The sequence below is a fragment of the Coregonus lavaretus genome, assembly GCF_964263955.1.
Source record: "Coregonus lavaretus genome assembly, contig: HAP1_SCAFFOLD_1022, whole genome shotgun sequence".
Taxonomy (NCBI): Eukaryota; Metazoa; Chordata; class Actinopteri; order Salmoniformes; family Salmonidae; genus Coregonus; species Coregonus lavaretus.
In genome coordinates, this window is record NW_028157096.1 from 1 (window position 1) to 17918 (window position 17918).

At 48.7% G+C, this 17918-nt stretch overlaps 1 protein-coding gene across 1 annotated transcript in view; it reads left to right on the top strand.

The window, feature by feature from the left end:
• Positions 1 to 782: 782 nt before the first annotated feature.
• The window catches only part of LOC311125817 (FERM, ARHGEF and pleckstrin domain-containing protein 1-like), a gene marked incomplete at its 5' end in the record, with an annotated part of 45153 nt that continues 28017 nt past the window's right edge, over positions 783 to 17918 (top strand). The window contains 8 exons of the mRNA XM_084199848.1: positions 783 to 872; positions 4292 to 4425; positions 7406 to 7487; positions 8605 to 8842; positions 9636 to 9766; positions 9927 to 9995; positions 10095 to 10184; positions 10338 to 10420. Of these exons, the coding sequence (XP_084055974.1) occupies positions 783 to 872; positions 4292 to 4425; positions 7406 to 7487; positions 8605 to 8842; positions 9636 to 9766; positions 9927 to 9995; positions 10095 to 10184; positions 10338 to 10420 (917 nt within the window). The remainder of the gene's footprint in view (positions 873 to 4291; positions 4426 to 7405; positions 7488 to 8604; positions 8843 to 9635; positions 9767 to 9926; positions 9996 to 10094; positions 10185 to 10337; positions 10421 to 17918) is intronic.

Consider the following 17918-nt stretch of genomic DNA (forward strand, 5'->3'; position numbering starts at 1 on the left):
TTCCTCATGATCATTGATGCCCCACGAGGTGAGATCTTGCATGGAGCCCCAGACCGAGGGTGATTGACCGTCATCTTGAACTTCTTCCATTTTCTAATAATTGCGCCAACAGTTGTTGCCTTCTCACCAAGCTGCTTGCCTATTGTCCTGTAGCCCATCCCAGCCTTGTGCAGGTCTACAATTTTAACCCTGATGTCCTTACACAGCTCTCTGGTCTTGGCCATTGTGGAGAGGTTGGAGTCTGTTTGATTGAGTGTGTGGACAGGTGTCTTTTATACAGGTAACAAGTTCAAACAGGTGCAATTAATACAGGTAATGAGTGGAGAACAGGAGGGCTTCTTAAAGAAAAACTAACAGGTCTGTGAGAGCCGGAATTCTTACTGGTTGGTAGGTGATCAAATACTTATGTCATGCAATAAAATGCAAATTATTTACTTAAAAATCATACAATGTGATTTTCTGGATTTTTGTTTTAGATTCCGTCTCTCACAGTTGAAGTGTACCTATAATAAAAATTACAGACCTCTACATGCTTTGTAAGTAGGAAAACCTGCAAAATCGGCAGTGTATCAAATACTTGTTCTCCCCACTGTAACTGTCACACCAAAAACACCTCATTTCTAATGAGATTTTACGACGGTTAGCTGAAGTGGGATATATGCTTCGATTGAAAGAAAATACAGGAAAGGCTAATATGTTGTTTACTCCATCTTGGTGTCTGAGGGTATTAATGTTGCGTTGGACTCTTGCTCTCTCTAACATTTTCTCTCTCTTTCTTCCAGAAGTTCCCGACTGACAAGGCCTACTTCATCGCCAAGGAGCTTCTCACCACAGAGAGAACCTTCCAGAAGGACCTGGCGGTTATTACTGTGGTAAGACTAGTTATAACCATGGTAAGACTAGTTATAACCATGGTAAGAATAGTTATAACCATAGTAAGACTAGTTATAACCGTGGTAAGATTAGTTATAACTGTAGTAAAAATAGTTATAACCGTGGTAAGACTAGTAGACCCCCCCAGCTACACTACCTATACAGCTGGTGTCCTGTAGACCCCCCCCCCCCCCCCCCCAGCTACACTACCTATACAGCTGGTGTCCTGTAGACCCCCCCCCCCCCCCCTTCCCCCCCCAGCTACACTACCTATACAGCTGGTGTCCTGTAGACCCCCCCCCCCCCCTTCCCCCCCAGCTACACTACCTATACAGCTGGTGTCCTGTAGACCCCCCCCCCCCCCCCAGCTACACTACCTATACAGCTGGTGTCCTGTAGACCCCCCCCCCCCCCAGCTACACTACCTATACAGCTGGTGTCCTGTAGACCCCCCCCCCCCCCCCCCAGCTACACTACCTATACAGCTGGTGTCCTGTAGACCCCCCCCCCAGCTACACTACCTATACAGCTGGTGTCCTGTAGACCCCCCCAGCTACACTACCTATACAGCTGGTGTCCTGTAGACCCCCCCCCCCCCCCCCAGCTACACTACCTATACAGCTGGTGTCCTGTAGACCCCCCCCCCCCCCCACCCCCCCAGCTACACTACCTATACCCCCCCCCCCCCCCCCCCCCCCCCCAGCTACACTACCTATACAGCTGGTGTCCTGTAGACCCCCCCCCCCCCCCCAGCTACACTACCTATACAGCTGGTGTCCTGTAGACCCCCCCCCCCCCCCAGCTACACTACCTATACAGCTGGTGTCCTGTAGACCCACCCCCCCCCCCCCCCCCAGCTACACTACCTATACAGCTGGTGTCCTGTAGACCCCCCCCCAGCTACACTACCTATACAGCTGGTGTCCTGTAGACCCCCCCCCCCCCCCCAGCTACACTACCTATACAGCTGGTGTCCTGTAGACCCCCCCCATACAGCTGGTGTCCTGTAGACCCCCCCCCCAGCTACACTACCTATACAGCTGGTGTCCTGTAGACCCCCCCCCCCCCCCCCCAGCTACACTACCTATACAGCTGGTGTCCTGTAGACCCCCCCCCAGCTACACTACCTATACAGCTGGTGTCCTGTAGACCCCCCCCCCCCCCCCCCAGCTACACTACCTATACAGCTGGTGTCCTGTAGACCCCCCCCCCCCCAGCTACACTACCTATACAGCTGGTGTCCTGTAGACCCCCCCCCCCCCACCAGCTACACTACCTATACCCCCCCCCCCCCCCCCCCAGCTACACTACCTATACAGCTGGTGTCCTGTAGACCCCCCCCCCAGCTACACTACCTATACAGCTGGTGTCCTGTAGACCCCCCCCCCTAATACCCTCCCTCCCCAGCTACACTACCTATACAGCTGGTGTCCTGTAGACCCCCCCCCCAGCTACACTACCTATACAGCTGGTGTCCTGTAGACCCCCCCCCCCCCCTTCCCCCCCAGCTACACTACCTATACAGCTGGTGTCCTGTAGACCCCCCCCCCCCCCTTCCCCCCCCCAGCTACACTACCTATACACTGGTGTCCTGTAGACCCCCCCCCCCCCCCCCCAGCTACACTACCTATACAGCTGGTGTCCTGTAACCCCCCCCCCCCCCAGCTACACTATTTATACAGCTGGTGTCCTGTAGACCCCCCCCCCCCCCAGCTACACTACCTATACAGCTGGTGTCCTGTAGACTGTAATGAGGTTCTGTGTGAGGCTGTGTGTGTGTGTAATTATTGCTGCTGGTGTAAACAAATGGGAGGGTGTGTTAAAACAACAGGTCCCTCCCTTCCCCAGCATAGCCAGCTACATGGAGTGGTATCCAGCTGGCCTCTCCTCGCTAACAGCTGTGCTGTGTTGTGTCCCAGTGGTTCCAGGCTGTGCTGAGTAAAGAGGAAGTCTGACAGCTGTGTTGTGTTGTGTCCCAGTGGTTCCAGGCTGTACTGAGTAAAGAGGAAGTCTGACAGCTGTGTTGTGTTGTGTCCCAGTGGTTCCAGGCTGTGCTGAGTAAAGAGGAAGTCTGACAGCTGTGTTGTGTTGTGTCCCAGTGGTTCCAGGCTGTGCTGAGTAAAGAGGAAGTCTGACAGCTGTGTTGTGTTGTGTCCCAGTGGTTCCAGGCTGTACTGAGTAAAGAGGAAGTCTGACAGCTGTGTTGTGTTGTGTCCCAGTGGTTCCAGGCTGTGCTGAGTAAAGAGGAAGTCTGACAGCTGTGTTGTGTTGTGTCCCAGTGGTTCCAGGCTGTACTGAGTAAAGAGGAAGTCTGACAGCTGTGTTGTGTTGTGTCCCAGTGGTTCCAGGCTGTACTGAGTAAAGAGGAAGTCTGACAGCTGTGTTGTGTTGTGTCCCAGTGGTTCCAGGCTGTGCTGAGTAAAGAGGAAGTCTGACAGCTGTGTTGTGTTGTGTCCCAGTGGTTCCAGGCTGTACTGAGTAAAGAGGAAGTCTGACAGCTGTGTTGTGTTGTGTCCCAGTGGTTCCAGGCTGTACTGAGTAAAGAGGAAGTCTGACAGCTGTGTTGTGTTGTGTCCCAGTGGTTCCAGGCTGTACTGAGTAAAGAGGAAGTCTGACAGCTGTGTTGTGTTGTGTCCCAGTGGTTCCAGGCTGTGCTGAGTAAAGAGGAAGTCTGACAGCTGTGTTGTGTTGTGTCCCAGTGGTTCCAGGCTGTACTGAGTAAAGAGGAAGTCTAACAGCTGTGTTGTGTTGTGTCCAGTGGTTCCAGGCTGTACTGAGTAAAGAGGAAGTCTGACAGCTGTGTTGTGTTGTGTCCCAGTGGTTCCAGGCTGTACTGAGTAAAGAGGAAGTCTGACAGCTGTGTTGTGTTGTGTCCCAGTGGTTCCAGGCTGTACTGAGTAAAGAGGAAGTCTGACAGCTGTGTTGTGTTGTGTCCCAGTGGTTCCAGGCTGTACTGAGTAAAGAGGAAGTCTGACAGCTGTGTTGTGTTGTGTCCCAGTGGTTCCAGGCTGTACTGAGTAAAGAGGAAGTCTGACAGCTGTGTTGTGTTGTGTCCCAGTGGTTCCAGGCTGTACTGAGTAAAGAGGAAGTCTGACAGCTGTGTTGTGTTGTGTCCCAGTGGTTCCAGGCTGTACTGAGTAAAGAGGAAGTCTGACAGCTGTGTTGTGTTGTGTCCCAGTGGTTCCAGGCTGTGCTGAGTAAAGAGGAAGTGTAACAGCTGTGTTGTGTTGTGTCCCAGTGGTTCCAGGCTGTGCTGAGTAAAGAGGAAGTGTAACAGCTGTGTTGTGTTGTGTCCCAGTGGTTCCAGGCTGTGCTGAGTAAAGAGGAAGTGTAACAGCTGTGTTGTGTTGTGTCCCAGTGGTTCCAGGCTGTGCTGAGTAAAGAGGAAGTGTAACAGCTGTGTTGTGTTTTGTCCCAGTGGTTCCAGGCTGTGCTGAGTAAAGAGGATGTCCTGCCAGACTCAGTGAGGACTCTGATCAACACCAACTATGATCCAGTCTATCAGTTCCACCAGTTCTTCCTGAAGGAGGTGGAGCAGAGGCTGCAGCAATGGTGAGGAGGGGCGGGGGTGGGCGTGTCCCCGTGCGTCCAGGTATTCAGTACCACTCAGGACTGAATTCAGTGGATCACTCAGTGAGTCACTACAGCAGCCTGTCATACAGGAATGATCATCATCAGAGACCCTGGTGGACGACCAATCAGAGACCCTGGTGGACGACCAATCAGAGACCCTGGTGAAACACTGAGAGGAGAGACCTAGAGAACACTGAGAGACCTAGAGAACACTGAGAGACCTAGAGAACACTGAGAGACCTAGAGAACACTGAGAGGAGAGACCTAGAGAACACTGAGGAGAGACCTAGAGAACACTGAGGAGAGACCTAGAGAACACTGACAGGAGAGACCTAGAGAACACTGAGGAGAGACATAGAGAACACTGAGGAGAGACATAGAGAACACTGAGGAGAGACATAGAGAACACTGAGGAGAGACCTAGAGAACACTGAGGAGAGACCTAGAGAACACTGAGGAGAGACATAGAGAACACTGAGGAGAGACATAGAGAACACTGAGGAGAGACATAGAGAACACTGAGGAGAGACATAGAGAACACTGAGAGGAGAGACCTAGAGAACACTGAGGAGAGACCTAGAGAACACTGAGAGGAGAGACCTAGAGAACACTGAGGAGAGACCTAGAGAACACTGAGGAGAGACCTAGAGAACACTGAGAAGAGACCTAGAGAACACTGAGGAGAGACCTAGAGAACACTGAGAGGAGAGACCTAGAGAACACTGAGGAGAGACCTAGAGAACACTGAGGAGAGACCTAGAGAACACTGAGGAGAGACCTAGAGAACACTGAGGAGAGACATAGAGAACACTGCGGAGAGACATAGAGAACACTGAGGAGAGACAGAGAACACTGAGGAGAGACAGAGAACACTGAGGAGAGACATAGAGAACACTGAGGAGAGACATAGAGAACACTGAGGAGAGACCTAGAGAACACTGAGAGGAGAGACCTAGAGAACACTGAGGAGAGACCTAGAGAACACTGAGAGGAGAGACCTAGAGAACACTGAGGAGAGACCTAGAGAACACTGAGAGGAGAGACCTAGAGAACACAGAGGAGAGACCTAGAGAACACAGAGGAGAGACCTAGAGACCACTGAGGAGAGACCTAGAGAACACTGAGAGGAGAGACCTAGAGAACAGTGAGGAGAGACCTAGAGAACACTGAGAGGAGAGACCTAGAGAACACAGAGAGACATAGAGAACACTGAGGAGAGACCTAGAGAACACTGAGGAGAGACCTAGAGAACACTGAGAGGAGAGACCTAGAGAACACTGAGAGGAGAGACCTAGAGAACACTGAGGAGAGACCTAGAGAACACTGAGGAGAGACCTAGAGAACACTGAGGAGAGACCTAGAGAACACTGAGAGGAGAGACCTAGAGAACACTGAGGAGAGACCTAGAGAACACTGAGAGGAGAGACCTAGAGAACACTGAGGAGAGACATAGAGAACACTGAGGAGAGACCTAGAGAACACTGAGGAGAGACCTAGAGAACACTGAGGAGAGACATAGAGAACACTGAGGAGAGACATAGAGAACACTGAGAGGAGAGACCTAGAGAACACTGAGAGGAGAGACCTAGAGAACAGTGAGGAGAGACCTAGAGAACACTGAGGAGAGACCTAGAGAACACTGAGGAGAGACCTAGAGAACACTGAGGAGAGACCTAGAGAACACTGAGGAGAGACCTAGAGAACACTGAGAGGAGAGACCTAGAGAACAGTGAGGAGAGACCTAGAGAACACTGAGAGGAGAGACCTAGAGAACACAGAGAGACATAGAGAACACTGAGGAGAGACCTAGAGAACACTGAGGAGAGACCTAGAGAACACTGAGAGGAGAGACCTAGAGAACACTGAGGAGAGACCTAGAGAACACTGAGGAGAGACCTAGAGAACACTGAGGAGAGACCTAGAGAACACTGAGGAGAGACCTAGAGAACACTGAGGAGAGACCTAGAGAACACTGAGGAGAGACATAGAGAACACTGAGGAGAGACCTAGAGAACACTGAGAGGAGAGACCTAGAGAACACTGAGGAGAGACATAGAGAACACTGAGGAGAGACCTAGAGAACATAGAGGAGAGACCTAGAGAACAGTGAGGAGAGACCTAGAGAACACTGAGGAGAGACCTAGAGAACACTGAGGAGAGACCTAGAGAACACTGAGGAGAGACCTAGAGAACACTGAGGAGAGACCTAGAGAACACTGAGGAGAGACCTAGAGAACACTGAGGAGAGACCTAGAGAACACTGAGGAGAGACATAGAGAACACTGAGGAGAGACCTAGAGAACACTGAGAGGAGAGACCTAGAGAACACTGAGGAGAGACCTAGAGAACACTGAGGAGAGACCTAGAGAACATAGAGGAGAGACCTAGAGAACACTGAGGAGAGACCTAGAGAACACTGAGGAGAGACCTAGAGAACACTGAGGAGAGACCTAGAGAACACTGAGGAGAGACCCAGGGAACACAGAGGAGAGACATAGAGAACAGTGAGGAGAGACATAGCTAATACTGCTCCTCTGAGAGGAGATACATAGAGAACACTGCTCCACTACTCCGTCTGCTGGTTCAACTGTGTAACTACACTGAGTAGGTCAGTGTTCTTTATTAGTTACATATGGTACATCTACAAGTTGGTTGGAGAATCTCAGCAATGCAGTCAGGGTGTCATAACTCCCTCACCACTCACAGGAAGGGTTTGATCTTCTCCTGGGGATTGATGCTTCTCAGCGGTTAATCACCCTGTTGCAATGTGGTGTCAATTAGAGAGAGGGACAGATGGGTTACTGAATGAGTGATGTTCATTCCGCAGTTCCCCCTCAATATGGTGACAATGAGAGAGAGGGAGAAAGAGGGTGAAAAGGTGTCTGTCTGTGTCCTGCAGAGTTAGGCATAGATGCAGGTAGAAATGTTGATATTGATTTCTCTCTCTCTCTCTCTCCAGGGAGGGGCGGTCCAACGCCCACATTAAAGGAGACTACCAGCGTATCGGTGACGTCATGCTGAAGAACATTCAGGGGTTAAAGGTACAGGACATGTGGATATCGTTCTTACCCTTCAAAATGTCCTCAGAGTAATGTAGGACCTGTGGGTTAAAGGTGGAGCCATCTGATGAACATCTAGGAACACCTCATGATGTTGATCATGATTATCACATGGGGTTGGCATCTTTACAGCAGCAGCTAACAGTCCTCTCTCCCTAACCCCTAAATATTCTACCTAACCTACCCCTCTCTCTCTCTGCCTCAGCTAACAGTCCTCTTTCCCTAACCCCTAAATCTTCTACCTAACCTACCCTCTCCTCTCTCTGCCCCAGCTAACAGTCCTCTTTCCCTAACCCCTAAATCTTCTACCTAACCTACCCCTCTCCTCTCTCTGCCCCAGCTAACAGTCCTCTTTCCCTAACCCCTAAATCTTCTACCTAACCTACCCTCTCCTCTCTCTCTGCCCCAGCTAACATTCCTCTTTCCCTAACCCCTAAATCTTCTACCTAACCTACCCTCTCCTCTCTCTGCCCCAGCTAACAGTCCTCTTTCCCTAACCCCTAAATATTCTACCTAACCTACCCTCTCCTCTCTCTCTGCCCCAGCTAACAGTCCTCTCTCCCCAACCCCTAAATCTTCTACCTAACCTACCCCTCTCTCTCTCTGCCCCAGCTAACAGTCCTCTCTCCCTAACCCCTAAATCTTCTACCTAACCTACCCTCTCCTCTCTCTCTGCCTCAGCTAACAGTCCTCTTTCCCTAACCCCTAAATCTTCTACCTAACCTACCCCTCTCTCTCTCTGCCCCAGCTAACAGTCCTCTCTCCCTAACCCCTAAATCTTCTACCTAACCTACCCCTCTCTCTCTCTGCCCCAGCTAACAGTCCTCTCTCCCTAACCCCTAAATCTTCTACCTAACCTACCCTCTCCTCTCTCTCTGCCCCAGCTAACAGTCCTCTCTCCCTAACCCCTAAATCTTCTACCTAACCTACCCCTCTCCTCTCTCCCTCTCTCTCTCCTTTCTCTCTCTGCCCCAGCTAACAGTCCTCTTTCCCTAACCCCCTACCCTTCTCCTCTCCCCCTCTCTCTCTCCTTTCTCTCTCTGCCCCAGCTAACTAACCCCTAAATCTTCTACCTAACCCTCTCTCTCTGCCCCAGCAGCAGTTGACGTCCCTCCTGCAGCGTCACGGTGAGGTGTTGGTGGAGTTGGAGCGTTCGTGCCGTTCGTCCCAGCGGCTGGAGGAGGCGTGTCGGGAGTTTGAGCAGCAGAAGGTGTGCTACCTGCCCCTTAACGTGTTCCTGCTGCGCCCCCTGCATCGCCTGCTGCACTACAAACTGATTCTGGAGAGACTCTGCAAACACTACCCCCCCACACACCAAGACTTCAGAGACAGCAGAGGTAGGCTACAGCAGAGAGAGAACCCACTCCTCTAGTTGTCCTAGTTAATATATCAGAGATGGTGTGTGTTAGAGAGAGAACCCTCCTCCTCTAGTTGTCCTAGTTGATATATCAGAGATGGTGTGTGTTAGAGAGAATCCCCTGCCTCTAGTTGTCCTAGTTGATATATCAGAGATGGTGTGTGTTAGAGAGAGAATCCACTCCTCTAGTTGTCCTAGTTGATATATCAGAGATGGTGTGTGTTAGAGAGAGAACCCTCCTCCTCTAGTTGTCCTAGTTAATATCTCAGAGATGGTGTGTGTTAGAGAGAGAACCCCCCTCCTCTAGTTGTCCTAGTTGATATATCAGAGATGGTGTGTGTTAGAGAGAGAACCCCCCTCCTCTAGTTGTCCTAGTTGATATATCAGAGATGGTGTGTGTTAGAGAGAGAACCCCCCTCCTCTAGTTGTCCTAGTTGATATATCAGAGATGGTGTGTGTTAGAGAGAATCCCCTGCCTCTAGTTGTCCTAGTTGATATATCAGAGATGGGGTGTGTTAGAGAGAGAACCCTCCTCCTCTAGTTGTCCTAGTTGATATATCAGAGATGGTGTGTGTTAGAGAGAGAACCCTCCTCCTCTAGTTGTCCTAGTTAATATATCAGAGATGGTGTGTGTTAGAGAGAGAACCCTCCTCCTCTAGTTGTCCTAGTTGATATATCAGAGATGGTGTGTGTTAGAGAGAGAATCCCCTGCCTCTAGTTGTCCTAGTTGATATATCAGAGATGGTGTGTGTGTACTAAATCTCCTCCTCTAGCCGCCCTAGCTGATATATCAGAGATGGTACTGCAGCTTCAGGGAACCATGATGAAGATGGAGAACTTCCAGAAGCTTCTAGAACTGAAGAAAGATCTGACAGGCATCCAGGACCTGGCTATACCGGGCAGGGTGAGGGAACAGTTTTACCTGACTTTGCTCTGACAACTATTGTCCTGATTTATTTGAAGTTGTAGTACATCAATCCTCATGTTGTCCTTTAGTGTCTCTGATTTACAGAGATGATGTTGTTCATTGTTTACTCAGTGTGTTGTTTATCTACCCAATGCAGGAGTTTATCAGACTGGGATGTCTCAGTAAACTCTCAGGGAAAGGACTACAGCAGAGGATGTTCTTCCTGGTTAGTCATTACTTCCTACTTCCTGTCACATGACTCCTCTGCTCCTCACTCACAATTCAGGTATCCTATCCCTCTCTGTGTTCCCCTCTCCCCCTCCAGTTCAGTGATTCCCTGGTGTACACCAGCAGAGGGATGACCGCAGACAACCAGTTCAAGGTTCACGGCCAGCTGCCTCTCTACGGCATGACAGTACGAGTCTCCAGAACCTGAACCGTAACATTATGGGCCAGTTTCCTGGACATAGATAAAGCTGGCCCTATGGTGTTAGCTTTAGATAACATACCACAGCTGTAAATGAGCTCTGTCTCTCCTCTGATCCAACCCCTGTGTCTGTGTCCTCAGATCAGGGAGAGTGAGGATGACTGGGGAGTTCCTCATTCCTTCACCCTGTTTGGTCAGCGCCAGTCTGTCGTCCTGGCAGCAAGGTAAAAGTGTTCTAGATGTGTTCTAGAGAGTTTAGGGTGGTTTAGAGTGTTCAGGAGTGTTCTAGATGTGTTCTAGAGAGTTTAGGGTGGTTTAGAGTGTTCAGGAGTGTTCTAGAGAGTTTAGGGTGGTTTAGAGTGTTCAGGAGTGTTCTAGAGAGTGTAGGGTGGTTTAGAGTGTTCAGGAGTGTTCTAGAGAGTTTAGGGTGGTTTCGAGTGTTCAGGAGTGTTCTAGAGAGTTTAGGGTGGTTTAGAGTGTTCAGGAGTGTTCTAGAGAGTGTAGGGTGGTTTAGAGTGTTCAGGAGTGTTCTAGAGAGTTTAGGGTGGTTTCGAGTGTTCAGGAGTGTTCTAGAGAGTGTAGGGTGGTTTAGAGTGTTCAGGAGTGTTCTAGAGAGTGTAGGGTGGTTTAGAGTGTTCAGGAGTGTTCTAGAGAGTGTAGGGTGGTTTAGAGTGTTCAGGAGTGTTCTAGAGAGTGTAGGGTGGTTTAGAGTGTTCAGGAGTGTTCTAGAGAGTTTAGGGTGGTTTCGAGTGTTCAGGAGTGTTCTAGAGAGTGTAGGGTGGTTTCGAGTGTTCAGGAGTGTTCTAGAGAGTGTAGGGTGGTTTAGAGTGTTCAGGAGTGTTCTAGAGAGTGTAGGGTGGTTTCGAGTGTTCAGGAGTGTTCTAGAGAGTTTAGGGTGGTTTCGAGTGTTCAGGAGTGTTCTAGAGAGTGTAGGGTGGTTTCGAGTGTTCAGGAGTGTTCTAGAGAGTGTAGGGTGGTTTAGAGTGTTCAGGAGTGTTCTAGAGAGTTTAGGGTGGTTTAGAGTGTTCAGGAGTGTTCTAGAGAGTGTAGGGTGGTTTAGAGTGTTCAGGAGTGTTCTAGAGAGTTTAGGGTGGTTTAGAGTGTTCAGGAGTGTTCTAGAGAGTGTAGGGTGGTTTAGAGTGTTCAGGAGTGTTCTAGAGAGTGTAGGGTGGTTTAGAGTGTTCAGGAGTGTTCTAGAGAGTGTAGGGTGGTTTAGAGTGTTCAGGAGTGTTCTAGATGTGTTCTAGAGAGTGTAGGGTGGTTTAGAGTGTTCAGGAGTGTTCTAGAGAGTTTAGGGTGGTTTAGAGTGTTCAGGAGTGTTCTAGAGAGTGTAGGGTGGTTTAGAGTGTTCAGGAGTGTTCTAGATGTGTTCTAGAGAGTGTAGGGTGGTTTAGAGTGTTCAGGAGTGTTCTAGAGAGTGTAGGGTGGTTTAGAGTGTTCAGGAGTGTTCTAGAGAGTGTAGGGTGGTTTAGAGTGTTCAGGAGTGTTCTAGAGAGTTTAGGGTGGTTTCGAGTGTTCAGGAGTGTTCTAGAGAGTGTAGGGTGGTTTAGAGTGTTCAGGAGTGTTCTAGAGAGTTTAGGGTGGTTTCGAGTGTTCAGGAGTGTTCTAGAGAGTGTAGGGTGGTTTCGAGTGTTCAGGAGTGTTCTAGAGAGTTTAGGGTGGTTTCGAGTGTTCAGGAGTGTTCTAGAGAGTGTAGGGTGGTTTCGAGTGTTCAGGAGTGTTCTAGAGAGTGTAGGGTGGTTTAGAGTGTTCAGGAGTGTTCTAGAGAGTTTAGGGTGGTTTAGAGTGTTCAGGAGTGTTCTAGAGAGTGTAGGGTGGTTTAGAGTGTTCAGGAGTGTTCTAGAGAGTTTAGGGTGGTTTAGAGTGTTCAGGAGTGTTCTAGAGAGTGTAGGGTGGTTTAGAGTGTTCAGGAGTGTTCTAGAGAGTGTAGGGTGGTTTAGAGTGTTCAGGAGTGTTCTAGAGAGTGTAGGGTGGTTTAGAGTGTTCAGGAGTGTTCTAGAGAGTTTAGGGTGGTTTAGAGTGTTCAGGAGTGTTCTAGAGAGTGTAGGGTGGTTTAGAGTGTTCAGGAGTGTTCTAGAGAGTTTAGGGTGGTTTAGAGTGTTCAGGAGTGTTCTAGAGAGTGTAGGGTGGTTTAGAGTGTTCAGGAGTGTTCTAGAGAGTGTAGGGTGGTTTAGAGTGTTCAGGAGTGTTCTAGAGAGTGTAGGGTGGTTTAGAGTGTTCAGGAGTGTTCTAGATGTGTTCTAGAGAGTGTAGGGTGGTTTAGAGTGTTCAGGAGTGTTCTAGAGAGTTTAGGGTGGTTTAGAGTGTTCAGGAGTGTTCTAGAGAGTGTAGGGTGGTTTAGAGTGTTCAGGAGTGTTCTAGATGTGTTCTAGAGAGTTTAGGGTGTTGTTGGGTGGTTTAGAGTGTTCTAGAGCAGGGGTGTCAAACTCATTTTTCCCCGGGGGCCGCATTCTGTCATCAACGAGGTCCGTAGGGCCTCACTGAAAATTGGTCATATTTCCTCGCTGTCAAAATTAGCAAAACATTGTCCTCTATCCTTCGTTTTGGTAATTTCCGATGATCCCTGACTGTCTAGCTTTCAGTTCGGTGATTATTAGCGAGCTGGACACAGTCAGAAATCTGTATGAATATAGGTCCATTCTCAGTTCTACACCGTTTCATTGTGTAATGATGTATCAAGCACAGATGCTCATCAGAATAACTCTATGAAATATGAATGAGTGTTAACCTCAATACTGAACCTTTTGTTCTGCTGTGGCGTTCCCCTGCTGTAATAACCCTCTCCTCTTCTCCCCTCGCTGTAGGTAGTAATCCATGTCTGTACTCTGTACAGGGGCTTGCTAAGGTATTCACCCCCCTTGGCGTTTTTCCTATTTTGTTGCCTTACAACCTGGAATTAAAATAGATTTTTTTGGGGGGGGTTGTATCATTTGATTTACACAACATGCCTACCACTTTGAAGATGCAAAATATTTTTTTATTGTGAAACAAACAAGAATTAAGACAAAAAAACTGAAAACTTGAGCGTGCATAACTATTCACCCCCCCCAAAGTCAATACTTTGTAGAGCCACCTTTTGCAGCAATTACAGCTGCAAGTCTCTTTGGGTATGTCTCTATAAGCTTGGCACATCTAGTCACTGGGATTTTTGCCTCATTCTTCAAGGCAAAACTGCTCCAGCTCCTTCAAGTTGGATGGGTTCCGCTGGTGTACAGCAATCTTTAAGTCTTACCACAGATGGTGTTCTCGGGGTGATGAGAGGTGTTGGGTTTGCGCCAGACATAGCGTTTTCCTTGATGGCCAAAATCTTATTTAGGGGCTTCATAGCAAAGGGGGTGAATACATATGCACGCACCACTTTTCCGTCATTTTTTTTTTGTTGAAACAAGTTATTGTTATCATTCATTTCACTTCACCAATTTTGACTATTTTGTGTACGTCCATTACATGAAATCCAAATATAAATCCATTTAAATTACAGGTTGTAATGCAACAAAATAGGAAAAACGCCAAGGTGGATTAATACTTTTTCAAGGCACTGTACCTAGCTGTCTATCTAAACCATGTCTGTCCCCTGTCCCTAGCTGTCTATCTAAACCATGTCTGTCCCTAGCTGTCTATCTAAACCATGTCTGTCCCTTGTCCCTAGCTGTCTATCTAAACCATGTCTGTCCCCTGTCCCTAGCTGTCTATCTAAACCATGTCTGTCCCTAGCTGTCTATCTAAACCATGTCTGTCCCCTGTCCCTAGCTGTCTATCTAAACCATGTCTGTCCCTAGCTGTCTATCTAAACCATGTCTGTCCCTAGCTGTCTATCTAAACCATGTCTGTCCCCTGTCCCTAGCTGTCTATCTAAACCATGTCTGTCCCTAGCTGTCTATCTAAACCATGTCTGTCCCTAGCTGTCTATCTAAACCATGTCTGTCCCTAGCTGTCTATCTAAACCATGTCTGTCCCCTGTCCCTAGCTGTCTATCTAAACCATGTCTGTCCCCTGTCCCTAGCTGTCTATCTAAACCATGTCTGTCCCTAGCTGTCTATCTAAACCATGTCTGTCCCCTGTCCCTAGCTGTCTATCTAAACCATGTCTGTCCCCTGTCCCTAGCTGTCTATCTAAACCATGTCTGTCCCTAGCTGTCTATCTAAACCATGTCTGTCCCCTGTCCCTAGCTGTCTATCTAAACCATGTCTGTCCCTAGCTGTCTATCTAAACCATGTCTGTCCCTAGCTGTCTATCTAAACCATGTCTGTCCCTAGCTGTCTATCTAAACCATGTCTGTCCCCTGTCCCTAGCTGTCTATCTAAACCATGTCTGTCCCCTGTCCCTAGCTGTCTATCTAAACCATGTCTGTCCCCTGTCCCTAGCTGTCTATCTAAACCATGTCTGTCCCTAGCTGTCTATCTAAACCATGTCTGTCCCCTGTCTCTAGCTGTCTATCTAAACCATGTCTGTCCCCTGTCCCTAGCTGTCTATCTAAACCATGTCTGTCCCTAGCTGTCTATCTAAACCATGTCTGGACTCTGTCCCTAGCTGTCTATCTAAACCATGTCTGTCCCCTGTCCCTAGCTGTCTATCTAAACCATGTCTGTCCCTAGCTGTCTATCTAAACCATGTCTGTCCCCTGTCCCTAGCTGTCTATCTAAACCATGTCTGTCCCCTGTCCCTAGCTGTCTATCTAAACCATGTCTGTCCCTAGCTGTCTATCTAAACCATGTCTGTACCCTGTCCCTAGCTGTCTATCTAAACCATGTCTGTACCCTGTCCCTAGCTGTCTATCTAAACCATGTCTGTCCCCTGTCCCTAGCTGTCTATCTAAACCATGTCTGTCCCTAGCTGTCTATCTAAACCATGTCTGTCCCCTGTCCCTAGCTGTCTATCTAAACCATGTCTGTCCCCTGTCCCTAGCTGTCTATCTAAACCATGTCTGTCCCCTGTCCCTAGCTGTCTATCTAAACCATGTCTGTCCCTAGCTGTCTATCTAAACCATGTCTGTCCCTAGCTGTCTATCTAAACCATGTCTGTCCCTAGCTGTCTATCTAAACCATGTCTGTCCCCTGTCCCTAGCTGTCTATCTAAACCATGTCTGTTCCTAGCTGTCTATCTAAACCATGTCTGTCCCCTGTCCCTAGCTGTCTATCTAAACCATGTCTGTCCCTAGCTGTCTATCTAAACCATGTCTGTCCCTAGCTGTCTATCTAAACCATGTCTGTCCCTAGCTGTCTATCTAAACCATGTCTGTCCCCTGTCCCTAGCTGTCTATCTAAACCATGTCTGTCCCCTGTCCCTAGCTGTCTATCTAAACCATGTCTGTCCCTAGCTGTCTATCTAAACCATGTCTGTCCCCTGTCCCTAGCTGTCTATCTAAACCATGTCTGTCCCCTGTCCCTAGCTGTCTATCTAAACCATGTCTGTCCCCTGTCCCTAGCTGTCTATCTAAACCATGTCTGTAGTCTGTCCCTAGCTGTCTATCTAAACCATGTCTGTCCCTAGCTGTCTATCTAAACCATGTCTGTCCCCTGTCCCTAGCTGTCTATCTAAACCATGTCTGTCCCTAGCTGTCCATCTAAACCATGTCTGTCCCCTGTCCCTAGCTGTCTATCTAAACCATGTCTGTCCCTAGCTGTCCATCTAAACCATGTCTGTCCCCTGTCCCTAGCTGTCTATCTAAACCATGTCTGTCCCTAGCTGTCCATCTAAACCATGTCTGTCCCCTGTCCCTAGCTGTCTATCTAAACCATGTCTGTCCCTAGCTGTCCATCTAAACCATGTCTGTCCCCTGTCCCTAGCTGTCTATCTAAACCATGTCTGTCCCTAGCTGTCCATCTAAACCATGTCTGTCCCCTGTCCCTAGCTGTCTATCTAAACCATGTCTGTCCCCTGTCCCTAGCTGTCTATCTAAACCATGTCTGTCCCCTGTCCCTAGCTGTCTATCTAAACCATGTCTGTCCCCTGTCCCTAGCTGTCCATCTAAACCATGTCTGTCCCCTGTCCCTAGCTGTCTATCTAAACCATGTCTGTCCCCTGTCCCTAGCTGTCTATCTAAACCATGTCTGTCCCCTGTCCCTAGCTGTCTATCTAAACCATGTCTATAGTCTGTCCCTAGCTGTCTATCTAAACCATGTCTGTCCCCTGTCCCTAGCTGTCTATCTAAACCATGTCTGTCCCCTGTCCCTAGCTGTCTATCTAAACCATGTCTGTCCCTAGCTGTCTATCTAAACCATGTCTGTCCCCTGTCCCTAGCTGTCTATCTAAACCATGTCTGTCCCCTGTCCCTAGCTGTCTATCTAAACCATGTCTGTCCCTAGCTGTCTATCTAAACCATGTCTGTCCCCTGTCCCTAGCTGTCTATCTAAACCATGTCTGTCCCTAGCTGTCTATCTAAACCATGTCTGTCCCCTGTCTCTAGCTGTCTATCTAAACCATGTCTGTCCCTAGCTGTCTATCTAAACCATGTCTGTCCCCTGTCCCTAGCTGTCTATCTAAACCATGTCTGTCCCCTGTCCCTAGCTGTCTATCTAAACCATGTCTGTCCCCTGTCCCTAGCTGTCTATCTAAACCATGTCTGTCCCTAGCTGTCTATCTAAACCATGTCTGTCCCCTGTCCCTAGCTGTCTATCTAAACCATGTCTGTCCCCTGTCCCTAGCTGTCTATCTAAACCATGTCTGTCCCCTGTCCCTAGCTGTCTATCTAAACCATGTCTGTCCCCTGTCCCTAGCTGTCTATCTAAACCATGTCTGTCCCTAGCTGTCTATCTAAACCATGTCTGTCCCCTGTCCCTAGCTGTCTATCTAAACCATGTCTGTCCCCTGTCCCTAGCTGTCTATCTAAACCATGTCTGTACTCTGTCCCTAGCTGTCTATCTAAACCATGTCTGTCCCCTGTCCCTAGCTGTCTATCTAAACCATGTCTGTCCCTAGCTGTCTATCTAAACCATGTCTGTCCCCTGTCCCTAGCTGTCTATCTAAACCATGTCTGTCCTCTGTCCCTAGCTGTCTATCTAAACCATGTCTGTCCCTAGCTGTCTATCTAAACCATGTCTGTCCCCTGTCCCTAGCTGTCTATCTAAACCATGTCTGTCCCCTGTCCCTAGCTGTCTATCTAAACCATGTCTGTAGTCTGTCCCTAGCTGTCTATCTAAACCATGTCTGTCCCTAGCTGTCTATCTAAACCATGTCTGTCCCCTGTCCCTAGCTGTCTATCTAAACCATGTCTGTACTCTGTCCCTAGCTGTCTATCTAAACCATGTCTGTCCCTAGCTGTCTATCTAAACCATGTCTGTCCCCTGTCCCTAGCTGTCTATCTAAACCATGTCTGTCCCCTGTCCCTAGCTGTCTATCTAAACCATGTCTGTCCCCTGTCCATCTAAACCATGTCTGGACTCTGTCCCTAGCTGTCTATCTAAACCATGTCTGTACTCTGTCCCTAGCTGTCTATCTAAACCATGTCTGTCCCCTGTCCCTAGCTGTCTATCTAAACCATGTCTGTCCCCTGTCCCTAGCTGTCTATCTAAACCATGTCTGTCCCCTGTCCCTAGCTGTCTATCTAAACCATGTCTGTCCCCTGTCCCTAGCTGTCTATCTAAACCATGTCTGTAGTCTGTCCCTAGCTGTCTATCTAAACCATGTCTGTCCCTAGCTGTCTATCTAAACCATGTCTGTAGTCTGTCCCTAGCTGTCTATCTAAACCATGTCTGTCCCTAGCTGTCTATCTAAACCATGTCT